Here is a 20,421-nt window from a genome sequence, read left to right as displayed (position 1 = left end):
ACAGGAGTTCAAATTGAACCTTTTTGCGGACGATGCCCTCTTAACTCTCACTAATCCCCTGACGATGCTTCCTATTTTGCAACAGGTTGCTGAGCGCTTTTCCTTGATTTCAAGTCTCCGTATTAACTTGGATAAGACTGTCGCTCTCAATATTACTTTGGCCTCAGATTTCGTTTCGTGCCTACAGTCCCACTTTCCTTACAAATGGGCTTCATCTTCTCTTGAATACCTAGGCATTAGCTTGACCCCCACCTATGACTCCGTTTGCTGCAAATTATTATCCATTGCTTCGCTCTATATCCGCTCTTATGCATTCTTGGCAATTTCCGCACCCGTCTTGGATAGGATGGGTTAATTCAGTCAAAATGACCATCTTGCCGAAATAGTTATATTATTTTCACACCCTCCCAGTGCGGGTTCCCCCTCATTTTCTTTGGTTGCTTCAGGCGAAGATTATGCGTTTTATCTGGGCCGATAAGCGTCCCAGAGTCTCCAGAAATACGCATTTTGTTCATAGACTCCAGGGTAGTCTTGGGGTGCCTAATGTAACTAAGTATTATCAGGCGAGCCAGATTGCCCCGCTGTCTATGTCGCACCGTTCCTCTGACGATCCTCTCTGGGTCCTGCTGGAACTACCTAATTGTGCCCCTATCGCTCCGTCGATGCTTCTATGGCATCCCCCTGCCCTGCACCCTATGGCGCTGAGTCCGATGTTGCTCCATGGCTTACAAGTGTGGGACTCGGTACATTACTCCAGTGGCCTGATGTCACCTTTCCTGCCTTTGCTCCCATTTATTAACAACCCTCTTTTCCCACCGGGTTTATATCAACCAAGGGCGTTTTCTTGGTGGGTGGCCTATGGTTTTTTGCAGGTGCGACACTTTTTGATTGTTCTGTCCTTCCCCACCGGGAATTCTCTTCGGGAGTCCCAGGATCCTGGAATTTTTTCGATACCTTCAATTGCGGCACTTGCTGCGGGGCACTTCTGCTTTCCCGTACCATAAATCTGCCTTTGAACAGCTGTGCCAACAGCGTCCAGGCACCCCGGGCCTTATCTCCCTTCTTTATGCAGCTTTGAACAGACGCTCATCGCATACTTCTCTTTCATATCTTGTTCAATGAGAGCACGACCTGGAAGTGGCTGTGGATCCGGAGGACTGGAATAGGGCCTGGTCGCTTATAGCTAAATGCTCATTTAATACGACCACGCTGGAGGCGGCCTATAAAGTATTGTTTTGTTGGTATTGGATTCCGGCTTGTTTGGCCCAGGCAAACCCTGCCTACAGTGATCGATGCTTTTGGGGTTGTGGCCATCGTGGAGATGTATTGCATAGTTAGTGGTCATTTTTGGTTTTGTGTGTTTGGCCTCCTTTTCACCTTGTTCCATCTCTCCATACGCCGGGATGCTTTGCTTCATTGCCCCATACCGGGCCTCTTGGCTCACCAGCAGAAGTTGGCTTCCTATTTGTTTTTATCGGCCACTAGAACAAATGCTCAGGCCTGGAAGAGCTCGTTTGTCCCTCACCAGGGGGTGCGGGATCGTCTGACCACTATGATGCTTAATGAACAGATTTCGAGTATCTGCAACAACTCCCAACGTAAATTTTTGAAAATATGGGAGCCGTGGTTGCAATATGCCTTTCCCACGCTCCCCCCGGCTAGTCTTGGGATGTGATGGTGTTCGGTATTGGCGTTATTTTTGTTCTCCTTTCTTTTCTTTTTCGGTTTGTTTTTGGTGTGACAGTGGATAAGCTGCTTTTAGTTTGTTACAGTTAGAGTTATATTAATGTTCTTGTAATTTATGTGCCATTGATAGCCCTTGCGTAGTTGTACCTTTTGCCCTGTTGGCATTGAAGCACTGTTTTTGTCTATATTTTTTTTTTTATGTGCAATTGATAGCCCCTGCGTGGGCGTGTTTTGTTGCCTCTGTTTTATACGGTTTCAAAATTAATAAAAAAAAAAAAAAAAAAAAAAAAAGGAATACTGGATGTTGCACTCTATATGAATACAAGATAGAGCTCTGAACTGGAGAAAGAAATAGGTGCACCTCCAACCAGGTCTTTTCTTCAGTGGGAACGTGGGGGAACACAGTTCCAGCACCCCCAGGACTGAATGTATGTAATGGCAAGGGGTGCTAGAAGGTCTATTGATACTGGCTGCTGGGGGATCTATTGTCACGGAGGTGATATGTTTTTGCATGGTGGTCTATTGTTGCTGGTGGGGATCTATTGTTGCTGGGAGATATGTTATTGTTGCTGGGCCTCTATTTTATGGATTTTCTAGTTTTCATTAACATATTTCATATAAATTACATAGCACCACAAAATGATACTTGGCTGTGTATTCTCTATAAGGAGCGGTGCTGGGAGGTGGGCAGGGATGAAACCAAGGGACTGCGCTCGGAGGTGGGTAGGGGGCAGAGACATGAAGCGATTCGGAAAGGGGGAATTCCTGCACCTATTCTTTGAGAAAAAAAAACCCAGCTTACAACCAATACGTGTGTCAACTATCCTCAAATTATATCAAAAATAAGAAACTTCAGACCTAAATCTGTCATACATAAAGTAACTGAAACATAGGTGGAAACACCCCCGAGGTGTGCTGCCTTCTTAGTGACCTACTACACAAGCCCTATCGATCTTGTTAAAGCAGTATTTAACTTAAAAGCAGACATTTAGTATATTGTAGCTTACCAATTCTTAGTTGTGAGGCTGCAGTTTTATTTTTAGACTCTTATTTTCATCTGGTGATCCAGCCAGTAAGACTGTTTTTAACAGAAAAGCTCTCTCACAGTTACAGGGATGAGACAGACTGTTTAACACAGACAGAGGTGCTTACAATGATAAGCTTTTATGTAAAACCTTTATACCAAATGTAAATCTACTAGTACATCTAACACTCCCCTCCCCCCCAGATTGACAATGCTGCTGTGCAAATCTGCCCCATGTGATCATTCATCCAGAATGGTGTCAGTATAATACAGGAGGTATGTTACTGGCCAGATCACCAGGGGAAAATAAACCTAAAAAAGAAAACCACCACATCCAATGATTGGTAAGCTGCAATATATTACATTTTTGGTTTTGTGGTTGAATACCACTTTAAATTAGAGATCACAGCTTTTTGGTAAGAGGTTGAGATTCTTGTAGTGTGGGGCACTGGAAAAGGACACCTGCCTGCTTTTCATGGCACATTGACGAAAGAATTTCAGACATTTTCACTATTTTTATTTGCTAACTTTCTTGTTTACCTTTGCATATGAGCACCTACATATGTTCCAGTTTAAGCTGTCCCAGGTTTTCTGATTTATGGTAGCTCTTTTCTCAGAAACACAGACCCACGGCCTAGGGTGGCAAGGCACTGCCCTGATCCTCCCTCTTCCCTCTGAAGGTCAGTATTTATACACCATGGGATGTCCCCCAAGCAATGAATAAGAAAGGTGCACAACAAGGAGGTAAACAGAACTATGCAACAGGCCCAATGAGGTCCAATCTTAGCATGCCACTGTGAGAACTTTGAAGCCAAATGCTGCATCAGCAGAAGAAGACTTGGACATCCAACTGGTAAAACTTTTAAAAAGTATAAACTGAAAAGCAGGTGGTGGCCTTACACAACTAGACTACAGAGGCTTGGCAACGAAATGCCCAGGAACCACCCAAAAACCTAGTGGAATGGACACATAAAAGCATGGGAGATTTCGCCTTTAAAATGTAAGCTCTTGCAATCAGATTCCTTATCCATCATGCGATGGTGGACTTTTAAGCAGGGTGTCCCTTGTGGAGGTCTTGAAGACAGGGGAAATAGGGAATATTTTTTATGACTGGAGCTGTATGGCTCTGACTACGTTCAGGCAATGTAGCGATTTCCTTGGGACGCTTAGGAGGGCATAAGAATGGAAGTACAATGTCCTCATAGAAGTGGAATATGCTGAAAACACCTTCGGGAGAAGGTTGGCCTGGGTGCAAGACAACCTTGTCATTCTTAAGTGTGAGGAAAGGCCTGCCAGATCAGAAACATCTTACAGATGTGATAGCGACCAAAATGGCTAATTTGCAAAAAAATCTGTTTGGTTCAAAGGGTGGTTTCTGCAGGCCAGAGGGAACCAAGCTGAGATCCCAAGGAAACCAATGGTACTGAAAGAGAAGCTTAATATAAGATACAACTTTATGAAAAGTTCATACAAAGGGAGAATGAAGCCAGATGCCTCAAAAGAATGGAAAAGGTTTAGACCTGACCTTTGAAAGTATTTAAGGCCCACGTTTCGGTCAAGACATATTTGTAGGAAGGCCAGAATGCAAAGTACAGAAACATTTCTGTGACTGAAGTGCCTGTTATCACTCCAGGCAAAAAAAACAAGGTAGGATTCACATTGGAGAGAAGGTGTAAATTAGCATGAGACCAAAAGATTTATCAAGGCATCTGAGGCTAGAGCTAGAGGATTCCTGTTTCTGACAACAGAGGCAGTTTTCTGAATTTGGAGGCTAGAATGTCCACATCTGGAATCCTCCATTTTTGGCATATGACATTGAAAACATCTGGGTGAAGGGTCCATTCCCTTCGATCCAGGCAATATTGGCTGAGATCAAGCTTTCCAGTTGTCCACTCCTGGGATGTGGACAACAGGGATTGCTAAACAGCGAGTCTCTGTCCATGAGATAGTCTGGTTTGCTTTCTTCAAGGCAGCCAGACACTTGATGCCCTCTTGATGGTTAATGTAGGCCACCGTTATGACATTGTCTGACTGCACCCAGATTGTGTGTAGCTTCAGAAGCAGGGTCTAGTGCTGCAGGGTCAATTGGACTGTTCTGAGATCCAGGATGTTGATGGAGAGCTTTGTTTCCCCCAGCGACCAAGTGCTTGGACTGTTTGAGATGGGAACACTCCTCCCCAGCCTAAGATACCTATTCCAGTTGTGACAACTTCCAGAAAGAAGGACTTTCCCCATTGTTGGGGCTGGAGTAACGATTCGCCAAGATAAGGAGTTCCTTGCTTGACTGCACAGGAACATGAATAAATCAAACGAAGCCTGCTTCATCCAGGTTGACAAAAGGTTTAGTTGGAGAGTTTATGAATGGAACAGGGCAAATGGTACTGCCTTGACAGGCTACCAATAGGCCTAGAACTCTCAGAGAATCTCAAAGCGAGATGTCTCTTGGATCTCAATTATCAAGCATGTGCTCTTAGAAAAACAACTTGCTTTTCTGGAAGAAATACTTTTCCTTGGGATGGATGTGTCCAGGACCAGACCCAAGTATTCAAAGGGAAGGCTGGATTGATAGCAGGGCAAATAGCAGCGGCACTAGCTTTGGCTCCTGCTGCTGTCAATCAAATCCTGTGAAAAGGGATCAGAAGAAGGCGAGGCTGAGCCACGCTGTGTGTCTATTGATGAGTGGCCCCCTTGGAAGCAACTTCCTAAGGGGGCACTCACCGAAGAGGAGGGGCCTGGAGCAACAACATAGGACCCCAGAAGAGGAGGATCAGGGCTGCACTGTGCAAAACCACTTCACAGAACAGTTAACTATAACATGTTTATTATTTTAAAAAAATGAAGGTTCAAATTCACTTTAACGCTATTTTGCACCACTTTGAAACCACCAATGAACCTAGAGGTCTGGGATATCTGTAAACAGATGTCCCCTGCTCTTAGGAGTGAGGGTGTCTGTTCATTGTGAAGAGGGCTTTGGTGACCTGTGTAGGCCAAGCTATGAGCAGAAAGGAAGGACTGAACTTAAGTTTTGAAGCTTGGTTAGAGCAGACAGATGCTCAGCATTTACAGTAGTAGGGGGCTCCTGAGGAAGGTGGTTTTAGGACCTTCCGCTATGGAAATAAAACCTTTCCACATGTGACCTGTTTGATAAATTGCCTTACCAAACAGATGTCTTCCTTGGAAAGGCATACATGTAAGGCTCATTTTGCAGGCAGCTTCAGCTCTCCAAGCTTTTAGTCATACGGTTCTGCGCATGCGAATGGACATTAGAGCCTTTCTGGAAATTTGTCTCATGACATGTTCTAGGACATTTACACAGAAAAGCAGTCCAGAAAGCAATTGCTCTGTAACAGCATGATCCTGAAACACAAAGTCTAGTTGTTTTTTGTCTTAGTCCTATTAGCTGCAGTTTGACAAACTGAAATTGCAGAGAGCCTTTAGCAGCATCTCAAATTTTCTGCAGAATGTTTTAAAGATCAAATATCTTCAATAGAACAGTGAAAAGTATACCTTATGGGGCAGCTCCAAGCTATGTCCAAGCTATGTGACCAAGCCCCGGTGGGTGGTGCGAAATGCATTAGAGGGAGTAGCCAGAACGGCGGCTGAAGCCATTCCTCAACATTGGACTTCTGGGGTCGATTGAGCAGCGTCCATCCCTTCTCTTGTATTGGCTGACAGTTCAAATAGAACAGTGGTACATTTGTTTAGGACAGAGGTGGCTGTATCAACCACAGAACAGTCCACTTCTTTGCAAACTCTTTTTCCACTGGAGAGTTCAGCAAAGATATTTTGGTGGCGGTGGTGGGGTGGCGGGGGTTGGGAGTGAAAATCCTTTCCATAGTGACCCAATTGTCATAGGCTGCACATTCTGTTTACGAACAGGAATGGTTTTCCAGGGGCATGGCAAGACGGAGGAGAGTCAGGTTGCACTATGCTAAGGCGTTCTGTCTGCAGAAGCTGCAGACATAATAATAAAGAAATATAATGAACCAGTTAAAGTTAATATATTTTTAACCTCTTGCCCTCCTGAGGATTTACCCCCTCCCCCCGCTTCCTGACCAGGCCATTTTTTGCACAACAGCACTGCGTTTCTTTAACTGACAATTGCGTGGTCATACAGCGCTGCACCCAAATGAAATTTGCGTCCCACAAATTGAGCTTTCTTTTGGTGGTATTTGATCGCCGGTGCGGTTTTTATTTTTTGCGCTATAAAAAAAGACCGCCAATTTTGAGAAAAATAAAAAAAACACTATTTTTGACTTTTTGCTATTAAACATGTCCATTAAAAAAAAATTAAATTTTTTTTTAAAAATCACATTTCGTCATAAATTTACGCCAAAATGTATTCTGCAACATGTCTTTGTTAGGAAAAGAATCACAATACCTGTAAATTAATTGGTTTACGTAAAAGTTATAGCGTTTACAAATGGCGGTATAATATTGGAATTTTTTTTACTAATAATGGCGGCGATCAGTGACTTATAGCGGGACTGCGGCAGGCATTCTGACGCTGGGGGGAACTGACTTGGTGTCACTGACACCAATACAGTGATCAGTGCTATTAAAAAAAAAAAAAAAAAAAAAAAAGCAATCAACATGAGAAGCAAAGAGTTCACTATGTGCAGAGAGTGTTTTACTAGGGGATAGTGTGTTGGTGCTTTACTGTAAGCACACTGCTCTGGATGGTTGTGCTGTGCACAGTCATCCGGAGCAGTGTGCCCAAGCCGACGGGGAGGACGACTGTTAGTAAACAAAGCTGCCCTCCTTCCTGTCGGAGATGCTCGGTAATCACCAGTGATTGACAGCCATGGCCTGCGAATGGCGGCGTGGGTAGGGAGCGTGCGCCCCCTACCTGGCAATGCAAAACACGTATATATACACCTGATTTTGCGCACCCCTGCTGCCCTGTAGCAGTATATCTGCTATAGGGCGGCGGGAAAGCGGTTAACTTAATGCATTTCCTGCATTAAGGTAAACAACGTCTTGCATATTTCTATCCTCCAGCACCTCCCTAAATACTTACCAGAGTCTTTAATCAATCCAATGCTGTGCATGGCTGCATCTGTTCTGTTCTCTCTCTTGCTCCTCACACAGGGATTCGGTAGGCAGCAGAAGGCGTTGACTCATGATGCGGTCATTTGAATGCTGTGGAGGAAGTGGGGGCAGTGCCAAGCCATGCTGTGAGTTTCAATGAGAGGGGTCATAGACAAACATAACCCAGGAGAGAGCGTGCATTGTGTGCCCCCATAGCAAGCTGCTTGCTATGGGGGCACATGAAGAAGAGGAGGAGCCAAGATCGCCGGAAGAAGACCCCAGAAGAGGAGGTGGGGGCCACCATAATTTTAATTAAAAAAAAAAGTGTTTGCCTTTAGTAACACTTTAAGCTAATCGTGATTTTTTCTATGAAGGAGAAAGATCCATCACATTCAAACACTAGCACAAAACTGAGTACTCATGGAACAGGGTAGGGTCATGACATATGCCCCTCACATTACCACATATCAAGTATTGGTGGAATTGTTAAAATAAAATATCTATTGCCCATAAAGAGCATAAGGATAGTAGAATGTCAACGTGTTTTTAGGCTTGTCAAATCCATGGAGAATAGTGTCCATGGAGAAAGGTGTGTCATCTGTCTAAAACAAGGGCAGTATGCTATTCTAACAACTATATTTAAGAATTTTATAAAAAGAGATGAAAATATAAAAACGAAAAGCTTCCCAGAATTATTTTCAAATATAGACTACAACAGTATTGGTTATAATTAAATGGGAAAAAAAAATGACCTACCTCTGTGCAGCTGTTTTGACTGTTCGTGTGATGGTAGTGTGATGGAATAATCTTCCCTGAACAAGAGTTCCAGATGGTGCAATGCTTTGGACACCGTCCCTGTCATTGACAAGAGGAAACATTTAACTTCAGCCTTTTGCACAAATGAACACCATACATTGCAATACAAGTAAAAAAAAAATGTCCATTACCTTTCATGAATGAGCCATATCCCCCTTCATCTGTGTGTTATATTGCCAATAGCAACCAGCCAGATTCCTTGCTTTGTTCTCCTTTCGGATAAGGGATGAAAACTGATCGGTGGCTATAGGCGTCAAAAGGGTCCATCAAAGGATTGATAATATAGGTTAACCCTTTTTGCTGCAGAGCCTTTTTTATTGTAGAGTAAATGTTGGGGATTGCATTTTTTATATGTCACACAATATATGCACTTTAAACACTTTTTCCAGTTAACTTTATCGCTATCACAAGGAGGCTGGGTAAGCGCCCTATGTGATAGCACTTTTTGAATAGAGATAACCTTTGTGGAATGCAATCACATTGTCAACAAATCGGTTATGAATGAATCTCATTCATCTGCTTCCTATACCAGTGAGCTGTGATTGGCCCACAGCTATCACATGGTACCTGGGCCAATCACAGCACCATGCACAACATGATTAGCGATCACTAGTAATCACAGCTGTTATAAATAAACCACAGAGTACAGTAGTACATTATGGTGACACTGAACTACTCTGATAAAAGCATGTAAAAAAGAAAAAAAAATGGAAAATGTTTAATAAAACACTGAATAAAAAAGTGTTTTTTTTTTTTTTTTTTTAAAGTCAGTGTCCCTGATCACCACACCAGTCATATGATGATACTGTACTGCGTTGGTGACCGTATGTAAAAAAAAATAAAATAAAATTTGAGAAAATTTTTTCTTTATAAATGTTAAAATTTATAACTTTTAAAAAATTTCTTCATTTTCCAAAAAATAATGCAAAAAAAATTACAACTTCAAAAAACTTGCTATTCCTCTAACTAAATAACACTTTATTTTCCAAAAAGGGGTCATTTGGGGGGTATTTATACTGTCCTGGGATTTTAAGTGCCTCTAGAAATGAGATCGGCTGTCAGTACATCAGGATTAATCAATTTTCAAATATATATACCATAGCTTGTAGACGCTAGAACATTCACACAAACCAGGCTATTTTTTGCGTTACAGTGCTGTGTTGTTTTAACTAACAATTGCGCAGTCATGCAACGCTGCACCCAAATTAAGTTTACATCCTTTTTCCCACAAATCGAGCTTTCTTTCGGTGGCATTTGATCGCCTGTGCGGGTTTTATTTTTTTGCGCTATAAAAAAAAAAAAGCGACATTTTTGAGAAAAAAAAACACACCTATATTTTGGACTTTTTGCTATTAAATATGTCCAGTAAAAAAATTTTTATGCCAAAATGTATTCTGTGAAGTCTTTGCTAAAAAAAAAATCCCAATACGTGTAAATGAATTGGTTTACATGAAAGTTTTAGAGTTTACAAATGGTATATATACTGGAATTTTTATTTTATTTTTAATTTTACTAGTAATGGCGGCAATCAGTGACTTATAGCGAGACTGCGGAAAATATTCTGACATCCCCAGTGAAACCAATACAGTGACCAGTGCTAAATAAAAAAAACTCTGACATTGTACTAATGGCACCGGGCAAGAAGGGGTTAACATGAGGGGCAATCAAAGGGTTACCTGTGTGCTGGGAGTGGTTTACTAGGGGGCAGTGTCTGTGTGCTTCACTGTAATCACACTGCTTTGGATGGCTGTGCACAGCCATCCAAAGCAGTGTGCCCAAGCTGACGGGGAAGAGAACTGTTAGTAAACAAAACAGTTCTCCTCCCTGTTGGTGATCTTCGGAAATCACCGGGCACCAGCAAGTAATTACCATTCGGGACAAGGTGATTGAAAGCCACAGCTGCGAATAGCAGCGCGTGTAGAACATGCGCCCCCTACTCGGAAATGTGAAATCACATGTATACACGTATTTCTGCTATAGGCGGTCAGGAAGCGGTTAATATACACTTAATGGGATTTTTTTTTTTTTACCAAAGACATGTAGCAGAATACATTTTGACCTAAATTTATGACAAAATTAGATTTTTGTTCGAAAACAGAAAGAAAATGTTTTTATTTCAAAATTTGTATGATAAAAAATAAAAAACCCAGCGGTGATCAAACACCACCAAATAAAGTTCTATTTGTGTGAAAAACAGGAGTTAGACTTACCGGTAACTATTTCAAGGAGTCTTCCAGGACAGCCCATGAGATATAGGCACCTCCTCCAACAGGAACAGAAACAGATCACCAAATACAAGCCCTCTGCTGAACTGGTCAGTCTTAAACAAGAACCGAAGGACGAAACCTGAATAAAACAGAAAAACAACATAACACAAGGGTGGGAATCCGGCTGTCCTGGAAGACTCCTGGAAATAGAGTTACCGGTAAGTCTAACTCTGGTTTTCCTAAATCATCTTCCAGGACAGCTCATGAGATTATTAGCAAGAACTTACTAGACTAAAGCCCAAAAGACTTTTACCACCCTCAGGATTACCATAATTAACAGATATGGTGGGCCCAGTTATATTAAAAATCTCCATAGAAAGAAAAACCAAGGAAGGGGACCTGGTTGCAGGGAAAACTCTAAGCTATATCAGGAAATAAGTGCTCAAGATTACATAGGACTGATTCTAATCAATTATCGTAATTAAAACAACAGCTCTAGTGAGGCCCTGGTCAACTAAAGAAAGATGAATGCCCCTAAAGCCTGTGTGGCCAAAGAAACAGGGTAATTGAAGAACATTGTAGGTGAAGACCTGACCGCAAAGGAAAAAGACTAGCCCCAACATGGAATGACTAGTTTGAACTATGGCGGAGATATAAAAACATCCCCCTTTATAGAATATAAGAATATAAGGATCTGCTACAAAATCATACGTCTAGTGAATTTCCACCACCTACATCCTTATATATGAATGTGACAAAGCCCAGTGCCTTGAGACATACATTATCATTCAGAGACCCTATATGCAACAAATTTGTTATGTGGAGACAACGCTGATATCCCAAGCTACTGTGCACCTACTGCCACTTGAAAAGACTAAGGAGTAGGGTGTTGACCTAAAATGCGAACATAACTACAGCACTTCAGGAATATTAGAGGATGCCAAAAATCCACTAGAAAGTCTCCAAATGCATCTTTTTCTATAGTAGAAACATAATCAACAGTTAGGCTTGGTTCATGCTACTGTGACCTGAAAGTTGCGCAACTTATGGTGCGACTTTGCCAGGCAACGTCCTGGCGATTTGCTTGCAACTTTCATGCCATGTGACCTTGCCTGGGTAATCTTCCAGTAATGTAGGATCCAAATCACATCAATATAGAGGAGGATCCAACTTGGAGGAGACTTTCAACAAAGCCTATGGACACAAGTCGGATTGAAGCAGCCTTGAAGGATCAGCTTCTAAAGTCAAAGCTTCTTCAGTAGTGCTAATTAGGAAGGTGTCACTGATTAACATGGGATTTCACATTGCATGCGACTTGGGGTCTTACAAGGTGCTGAAACTAATACCAAAAATTCAGAATGCATGTGGCTGAAAACCGAACCGAAATGTCTGCAAAATGTCCCCTATGTGATAGCAATAAAATCATAAGTTAAAAAAAAAATAAAAATATACATGAAAGTAGAAAAATAATTGGAGCCTCCCCACATACGCAGACATTTTGCAGACAACCTGCAACGTGTCAAATATGGCTATACCCCTGTGCCAAACATTTGTTGTAGAACATGGACAGGCACTACATACATACAGCAATACAAGCTATCACACCATCCACACATGAAGCCATGTAAGAGGTATAAACACTTGGATACTAGATAGACACCACACAAAATGCACAAGTACAGTGCATGACATACAAAATGGACTTAGGGTTGTAAATGTAAACTTGCTGCAACACTCCACACTAAGTGAAGCAATGCACAGACAAGACATTCAATAAAATGCCCTAAAATATTGGAGAAAGCAAATTTCGATTAATTTGCAAAGGAAGTTATGAAGAGGGAACCACTGTGGTACAAGCTAGAGACCACTAGCGCTTATAAGTTAAGCACATGTAAAAAGATGCAGTGTTAATGGTTACACCATTACACTAGTGCTGCAGAGCAATCCCAGGACATTCTCTATATGTTCCAAATAGAGGACACACTACAAGTAAGTCATGTAGAGGTCTAAAACTGTGGTCTCAGATGGATAACACCAAAAGAGCAGAAGAACCACACAAGTCCTGTAGGTTCTAGTATTAAACACACTAATTGACTACACAACTATTCCAAAAAAGAAATGTTAACAAGCTGTAGAAGACATTATTTAAATGACTAAACCTTCTGAAAAAAGCAGGACTATCCCAACATATAGAACGAACATCATGACAGAGGTTAACACTGTGGTATGGGATGGACAACAGCAGTACAACACACGTACTGACAAGGGATTATAGTGTAACTCGCTACTACACCAGACCAAAAACAAGTGCTGACATGCAGTACGAAACATTACTTAGAATGTATTAAACCTATGTAATATCAGAACATATATACAGAAGTTCTGAGAGAGGTTAATATTGTGGTAAATTATAACCCCACTACAATATGTGTAAAGGCAAAGCCATGTAAAATGTTAGATTGAAATATCTTCTACTGACACCTAAAAACCATGCAGGAGACCCCTGCTGCTGCCACACTGAAGACAGAAGCATTACGCTTCACGGGGATGCCGCAGCCGGCAATGGGGGGGGCGGCGGCGGCATGCACACAAGCCGAACTACTCAGGGTGGGCACCGCTCGCGCCAGGGTGGGAAGTCAGGCGGGTGGGCCAGGGCCCAGCAGCAGGATGTATAAACCAATCCTGGACCTGAACAACTTAAGGTCCTGGCCAGAGCCCAAGCATAAGAGTTCCATGGAAACATAATGCGACTCCACATGCAAAACCAGTAGCAGACAATGGTTACTACACATCGTGCCCAAGATGAAAAGTACAACATAAAACCATAGGCCCAAAAGACAGACTTGTGCCAAGCCTGTAAATGTACCCCGAGACAAAACTCTATCAAAGAGAACGTGCATGGCAAAGATACAGTGGATATAAAAAGTCTACACAACCTCACAAAATGTCTGTGATTTAAAACAAATTACAGATAAATAATTTCAGAAGTTTTTCCACCTTTAATGTAAAATATAAACTGCACAACGCAGTTGAACAAGAAACTGAAATCATTTAGGTGGAGGGAAGTAAAAATAAAAAACTAAAATAATACGGCTGCAGAAGCGTTCACACCCTTAAACTAATCTTTGTTGAAGCAGCTTTTGATTTTTTTCCAGCACGCAGTCTTTTAGGTATGAGTCTATCAGCATGGCACATCTTGACTTGGCAATATTTGCCCACTCTTCCTTGCAAAAACACTTCAGAACTGTCAGATTGCGAGGACATCTTCTGTGCACGGACTTCTTCAGATCACCCCACAGATTTTTGATCGGATTCAAATCTGGGCTCTGGCTGGGCCATTCCAAAACGTGAATCTTCTTCTGGTGAAGCCATTCCTTTGTTGATTTGGATGTATGCTTTGGGTTGTTGTCATGCTGAAAAATGAAGTTCCTCTTCAAGTTCAGCTTACTAGCACAAGCCTGAAGGTTTTGTGCCAATATAGTATTTGGAACTTTTCAGAATTCCCTCTACCTTGACTAAGGCTCCAGTTCCAGCTGAAGAAAAAAACAGTACCAAAGCATGATTCTGCCACCACCATGCTTCACTGTGGGTATGGTGTTCGTTTGGTGATGTGCAGTGTTGTTTTAGCGCCAAACATAACTTTTGGAATTATGGCCACAAGTTCAACCTTGGTTTCATCAGACCAGAACACATTTTCCCACATGCTTTTGGGAGACTTCAGATGTGTTTTTGCAACATTTAGCCGGGCTTGGATGTTTTTCTTTGTAAGAAAAGGCTTCCATCTTGCCACTCTACCCCATAGCCCAGACATATGAAGAACACGGGAGATTGTTGTCACATGTACCACACATCCAGCACTTGCCAGATATTCCTGCAGCTCCTTTAATCTTGCTGTAGGTCTCTTGGCAGCCTGCCAGACCAGTTTTCCTCTTGTCTTTTCATTAATTTTGGAGAGACATCCAGCTCTTGGTAATGTCACTGTTGCACCATATTTTCTCCACTTGATGACGGTCTTCACTGTGTTCCATGATATATCTAATGCCTTGGAAATTATTTTGTACCCTTTTGACTTATACCTTTTAACAATGAGATCCCTCTGATGCTTTGGAAGCTCTCTACAGAACATGGCTTTTGCTGTAGGATGCGACTAAAGAAATGTCAGGAAAGACCTACTAGAACAGCTGAACTTCATTTGGAGTTAATCAGAGGCACTTTAAATGAAGGCAGGCGTGTACTGACTCCTATTTGACATGATTTTGAATGTGATTGCTTCATTCTGAACACAGCTACATCCCCAGTTATAAGAGGGTGTGCACACTTATCCAACCACATTATTTTAGTTTTTTATGTTTACCCCCCTCCCCCCCCCAAAAAAAAAAAAGATTTGTATTTGTTTTTCAATTGAGTTGTACAGTTTATAGGTCACATTAAAAGGTGGAAGATGGTTTATATCACAGATACCTGACATTTTAACAGGGGTGTGTACACTTTTATGATCCACTGTAAGCCCCACTTCAAATTCTAAGTGAAGAACATAGAATACTAGGTAACAAATCTCCCCATCAGGAGCTGTGAAGTTTACAATTCATCCTTTAAAGTTCCGCATTAGTGGGAATAGAAGGCTCTGTGAGACAGGTGGAGATTAAACTTCTCCAGATGAGATGTGTTGACAGCAGATTGTACTGCAGGTAAGAAGGCAAGTCACACCCAAGTAACAGATAATAGAAACAATTAAAGCTAATTAATGCAATCTGTGAGTCTGGAGTGGATTGGAAAAACTTTTCTTCCCCCCCATCTCTTAAGCTATAACACATGCTAGTATGCAAACAGACTAGTATAACTAGCATGCAACAGCATAGACACTTTCCCCTGAATGTCAAGCCTTCTATTCAGCCCTCAAATGGACATCCATACCTTCTAGAGACAATAACCCTTGACGATTTAATTTACTGTGCTCCCTTACTGCCAGGGAATCAGCAACTAAACTCAAAGAAAGAATCATCATCCTCTCTCATTGGAGTAGAGGAAAAATGCCCTTTTGTGGGATCTACTAGAAGAATCCAGCTGAAAAGAAGTAGTGGGGCCAGTAAATCACTCACAAGATCCACCTTCTGAGAACCCCTACAGCCAAAAGCACAGGAGTAGGGGATCCTGGAACTGGTCAGATTGGGTAGGGGTCCCATATCTACCAAGATCCAAAGAGTGTGAAATGGAGGCCAACTCCCACCTCACAGGGATGGGGAGGCCACAGCTAGCAATGGGGGTGGCGACGCGCGCAAGCCTAACCACTCGGGGTGAGCGCCACCCGCGCCAGGGTGGGAAGCCGAATGGGTGGGCCCGAGGCCCATCATCCTCTCCCCTCAGACTATGCTAAGGGTGTATCCGAACAGACGACCTTAGTACTACCACACAGAACTGATAAACAGTTTGCCACTGTACATACCCTGCCTCATTGTGGGAAATAGGGAGAGCCCAACAGTGCCCCGTCACATTACGCCCAACACCCAGGGGCCCCAGGTGACAGATTACAGGCTAGGTGAAAACCTAGGAACAAACACAAGTAAAAGTGCCCTACTGGTGCCAAGGGCACTTGTATCCGCCTGAGCTGTAGTCTGCATTGACTAATCCAAAATGCAGTATTAGCTCCTCCACCTTTGGCACCCTGACAGCCTCTGCTGGAAGGAACCATCATTAAGGCACCAGCCAGCCCTTCCCCCTCCCCTGAACCAAAAATGAGGCTTGGAAACAAGGCCTCCAGTGCCTGGAAAGGACTTCACCTCACCCAGGATCAATGCTCCCGCATCATCTGGTTAAACAACACAGCCAGGCCACAAACCAACGCAGCTACCATGTGCATCCCCACTGGAGTGTCCTATAGTGTAGACAGTGCACACACCTAGAAACCCAGACTGGGAACCCATGCTGGTCCCCGTCAATGTGGCTTGTCCCTTCCAGACATGGCCTTCCCCAGGCACAGGAGGATAAAGGGAACCAAGCTACCTCCTTCCAATACTGATGGGTGGTCCTGGCAGGCAATCTTGCAGTAAATTCTACTAGCTGCTCCCAGTAGAGCAAGGTAGGTAAAGTAGTGGGTCGAAGAAAAGAATAGCCAGTTCCAAGTGATGCATCTCCTCCGTGCGGAGGAAACACAAAAAACTGACCAATTCAGCAGAGGGACTTCCTTTTAAATTGTATTTGGTGGTGTGTTTACTGTTCCTGTTGGAAGAGGCGCCTATATCTCATGGGCTTTCCTGGAAGATGATTTGGGAAACAATTATATAAATGTAATTTGCGTACAGTGTTGCATGACCGAGCAATTGCCAGTTATAATAGCGCAGTGCCACAAAAAATGTGCCTGGTCATGAACAGGGTTAAACCTTCCAGAGCTTAAGTGGTCAAAACAAGTATCAAATGAGTAAAAACATTGTTTTATTTTTTTTAAAATATGTTCTAAAATAAACACTGTTTGGTGGTGGACAATTATTGGATGTATATGTTAGACGAGTGCACATTTACCCCAATTTCTTGCTTCCTCCCAACATGTTCAGTCCAGTTGCATTGCCCCTCAGAGGCCTCAAGTGTAGGTGTTTGACTTTTCTCTCATAAGTCCTAATTGTTTCCCCAGCAGCTCTCCCCGTTCCAGGTCTAAATAGTCTAGACTGCAAAAAATAGGTAAATTATGAAGCATATATAATAAACTACTTTATAAACTGTATAAAACAAAGCAAAAAGCAGTAATAAACTTGAATGAAAAAAAAAAAAAAAAATTTTCCTCTGCAAGGCAATGTCATAATGTGCTAGTATGTACTGCATATTAGCACATTAAGAGAAACGTACCTTAAAACGAAACCCCTCCAGCGGCGCGCTGTCACCGCTGACAGGGCTTCCATCTTCATCTGGTAGTTCTTCTGGGATAGTAGGCTCTGGCAGCTTGAATGGCCGAGCCGCGATGACGTCACTTCCATTCATGCACGTTCCTTCAGAGCACATGCGCCGGTGCTGCTACACAAGTAAATATCTCCTAAACAGTGCATGTTTAGGAGATATTTACAGTACCTACAGGTAAGCCTTAAAAGAAAGCTTATCTGTAGTAACAAGTGAACAAACAGATTTTATTAACACTTTCAGAGCAATGTAACGTATAAATACTTGAAATATATTTTACATACACGCTAAAAGAAGCATTAATTGCATTTATAGTTAATTAAATTGTGCAATGCATACTAGCACATTATGATATTGTCTTGCAGGTTTTTTTTTTTTTTTTAACTTTACTACCGCTTTAAAGAGATAGAAAACAGGGTCACTGACTGAATATTTCTGTATATATGGTTTTAACCTCAGGGATGGGGATTAAAAATTCACATATATCTATACAAAACCATTAGATTCTGCAGAGTGATCGCATTATGGCTTAGCTTGCTGCATCAGTTTCAGTTTTCCTAGACAACAACCAAGCAGAAGAGAAGTTAATACAGAGCTCCTCTCTGTTGGACCACAGTGCACGCAGTACTATGTAAAAGGCATTCATGCAGAAAAACAATAATAGCTAGTTAAAAAGGTAAAAATAAAAAAAAAATATAGCTTTCACCTTAAATCCTGAGCGGTCCCAGAATACACTTATTTACTCCCACTAGCTGTCAATCAGTCCGAGGGGCCACCACAATTTAACCTACATCCTCTTAACCTAGGCTGTCATGGACCCACCCCCAGCCTACAACAGGACATTGAAGGAAATAAGCTAACTTATGAAGCTCCTTTAAAGCGGAACTATAGTCACCTCAGCTCCAGCGATGCGGCGTCCTGAAGCTCCCCGTCTGGCCAGCTTTCGGGTCTCAATCATCAGCCACTTTCATTGGCCAGGCAGGGATCATGTCACTCCCGTGCATGCGTGGGAGTTCAGTCCGATTCAGCACTGCCAAATTCGTACAGTAAGCTGAGCGCAGCACACTGTACAAGGGGCGAACAGGCAGGTAAGTAACTTTTTTTTTCTTCTCAAATAATTTTTAACAAATTTAACGAACTTACTTTATTTACCACCTCCTCCCAATATCTATGTAATTTGGGGAATCTTCAAAACATAAATGAAACCTCCAGATAGATCCCCACACCTGGCGTCTCCCAAATACAAACAATTTCCTTGGTACTCAATATGCACTATGTGTTATAAAAATCTGCATTCATTTTCATGATGGGGACAAAGATATTAAATCTGATTTTAATATACGGTTCCACTGCTCATCAGTCCGTTCCCCCACAGCTACCCACCTTACTCTTCATGGGAGATCCAGTTCCTTTTCCAACGCCACTAGATGTATATTAGTCAAATGTGACTTCGAAATGTATATATGTATTTTCTATCAAAAAAACACTGTTACAGGATGTGTTTTATTGATCATCATAATCGTTCACTCCTAACACATCTTAAATTGATGTCATTATAGCATGTGTAATGATTAGCTATTTACATGTATTTATGTACGTGGGTCTTTTGCTGCGCCTGCGCATCACCTACGACTCTTACTGAGAAATATTCCTTTATTCAATTGATTTGTAAGTTTCAAGATAATCTTTCCATGCAAAATCACATAGGACTGGATAAAATATTCTTTTTGAACTCCTTATATATCTTATTCGTTCCCAGGAACAGTTTTCCCTTGTTTCCCTGGTGGATCATGTGGCTTGAATGCAACAAATCTATTGTAGGATGGCGCCCGCACATGCGAGCGCACATCCAAATCTTCAGCAAAATGGCACGCGCGATATGCGCATACGCCATTTTCGCTATAGACTTGTTAGACGTCTGGCGGTACAAGCACACCCCTTATGACTAAGTGCGTTGGCACGAAAAGAGTCAAGGAGGAGCTGTACGCTGTGACGTCACACCACCGGAGCCTCGAGAAGGTCCGGCGGCCATCTTGGATTTCGAATGGTCAGTGCATTTGTTAGTGCTTATACCTTGCTTTTACCCTACGTATGGAATAAATATTTTTAAGAATTACTACACTATAGGCATCCTTTTCTTTGGCTCTTTATGAGCCAACAAACCCACAGAGCACATCACGGAGGACGGCTGAGGTACTGCAGATGACCCAGAGGAAGGGGATTCCAGACCAGGCTGTGTGCATCCTTAAAGGGACCTCCGGCTGACCACATTGTGCATCTATATATGCGTATTATAATTACGCATCTGGTGAGTGCGTAATCTTACCACATTCCTGGCACGTCATCGAATATTGATTTTAGCACATGAAACACCGATTTAAGATCATACTTACCTAGATCTCCACTGTCACCTTTATGGACATTGAATGGTCACCTTTGTGTAATCGATAGTCATTTATTATTGTCACTTTATCATAATAGCACTTTATTTGGACATGGATTTATTATATTTATTTGATGATTGGTTTATTACCAGCACTTTATCATAATAGCACTATATTTGCACTTTATTGCGCATTTCTTCTTGAATGTTGCCAGTATTTTAAGTCCTTTTAGCGCTGCACCTATTATATATTATATTAATATATACAACTAAGATATTAACCCTTTAGTGGAAGTAGCTGTTACTAAACTAAAGTTTTTTTTAGACGGGAGGCATTACTCCATTCCAACTCAACTGTTTTAAACTGAGCTGTCAATGCATGCCTTATC

At 42.1% G+C, this 20,421-nt stretch overlaps 1 protein-coding gene across 5 annotated transcripts in view; it reads right to left on the bottom strand.

Moving 5' to 3' along the window:
• The window catches only part of SENP6 (SUMO specific peptidase 6), a 154,491-nt gene that overhangs the window by 93,280 nt on the left and 40,790 nt on the right, over positions 1-20,421 (bottom strand). For all 5 annotated transcript variants that reach the window (XM_089681397.1, XM_089681398.1, XM_089681399.1 and 2 more), the window contains 2 exons: positions 17,281-17,423; positions 8,498-8,596 (listed from right to left, as the gene is read on the bottom strand). In XM_089681397.1, the coding sequence (XP_089537523.1) occupies positions 8,498-8,596; positions 17,281-17,423 (242 nt within the window). The remainder of the gene's footprint in view (positions 1-8,497; positions 8,597-17,280; positions 17,424-20,421) is intronic.

Source organism: Staurois parvus, unplaced genomic scaffold (assembly GCF_062004578.1).
Source record: "Staurois parvus isolate SC_StPar_1 unplaced genomic scaffold, SC_StPar_1.0 ptg000264l, whole genome shotgun sequence".
In the NCBI taxonomy this organism is placed as follows: Eukaryota; Metazoa; Chordata; class Amphibia; order Anura; family Ranidae; genus Staurois; species Staurois parvus.
Note: the sequence above shows the minus strand (reverse complement) of the source record. Positions and strands in the feature narration are given on the sequence as shown.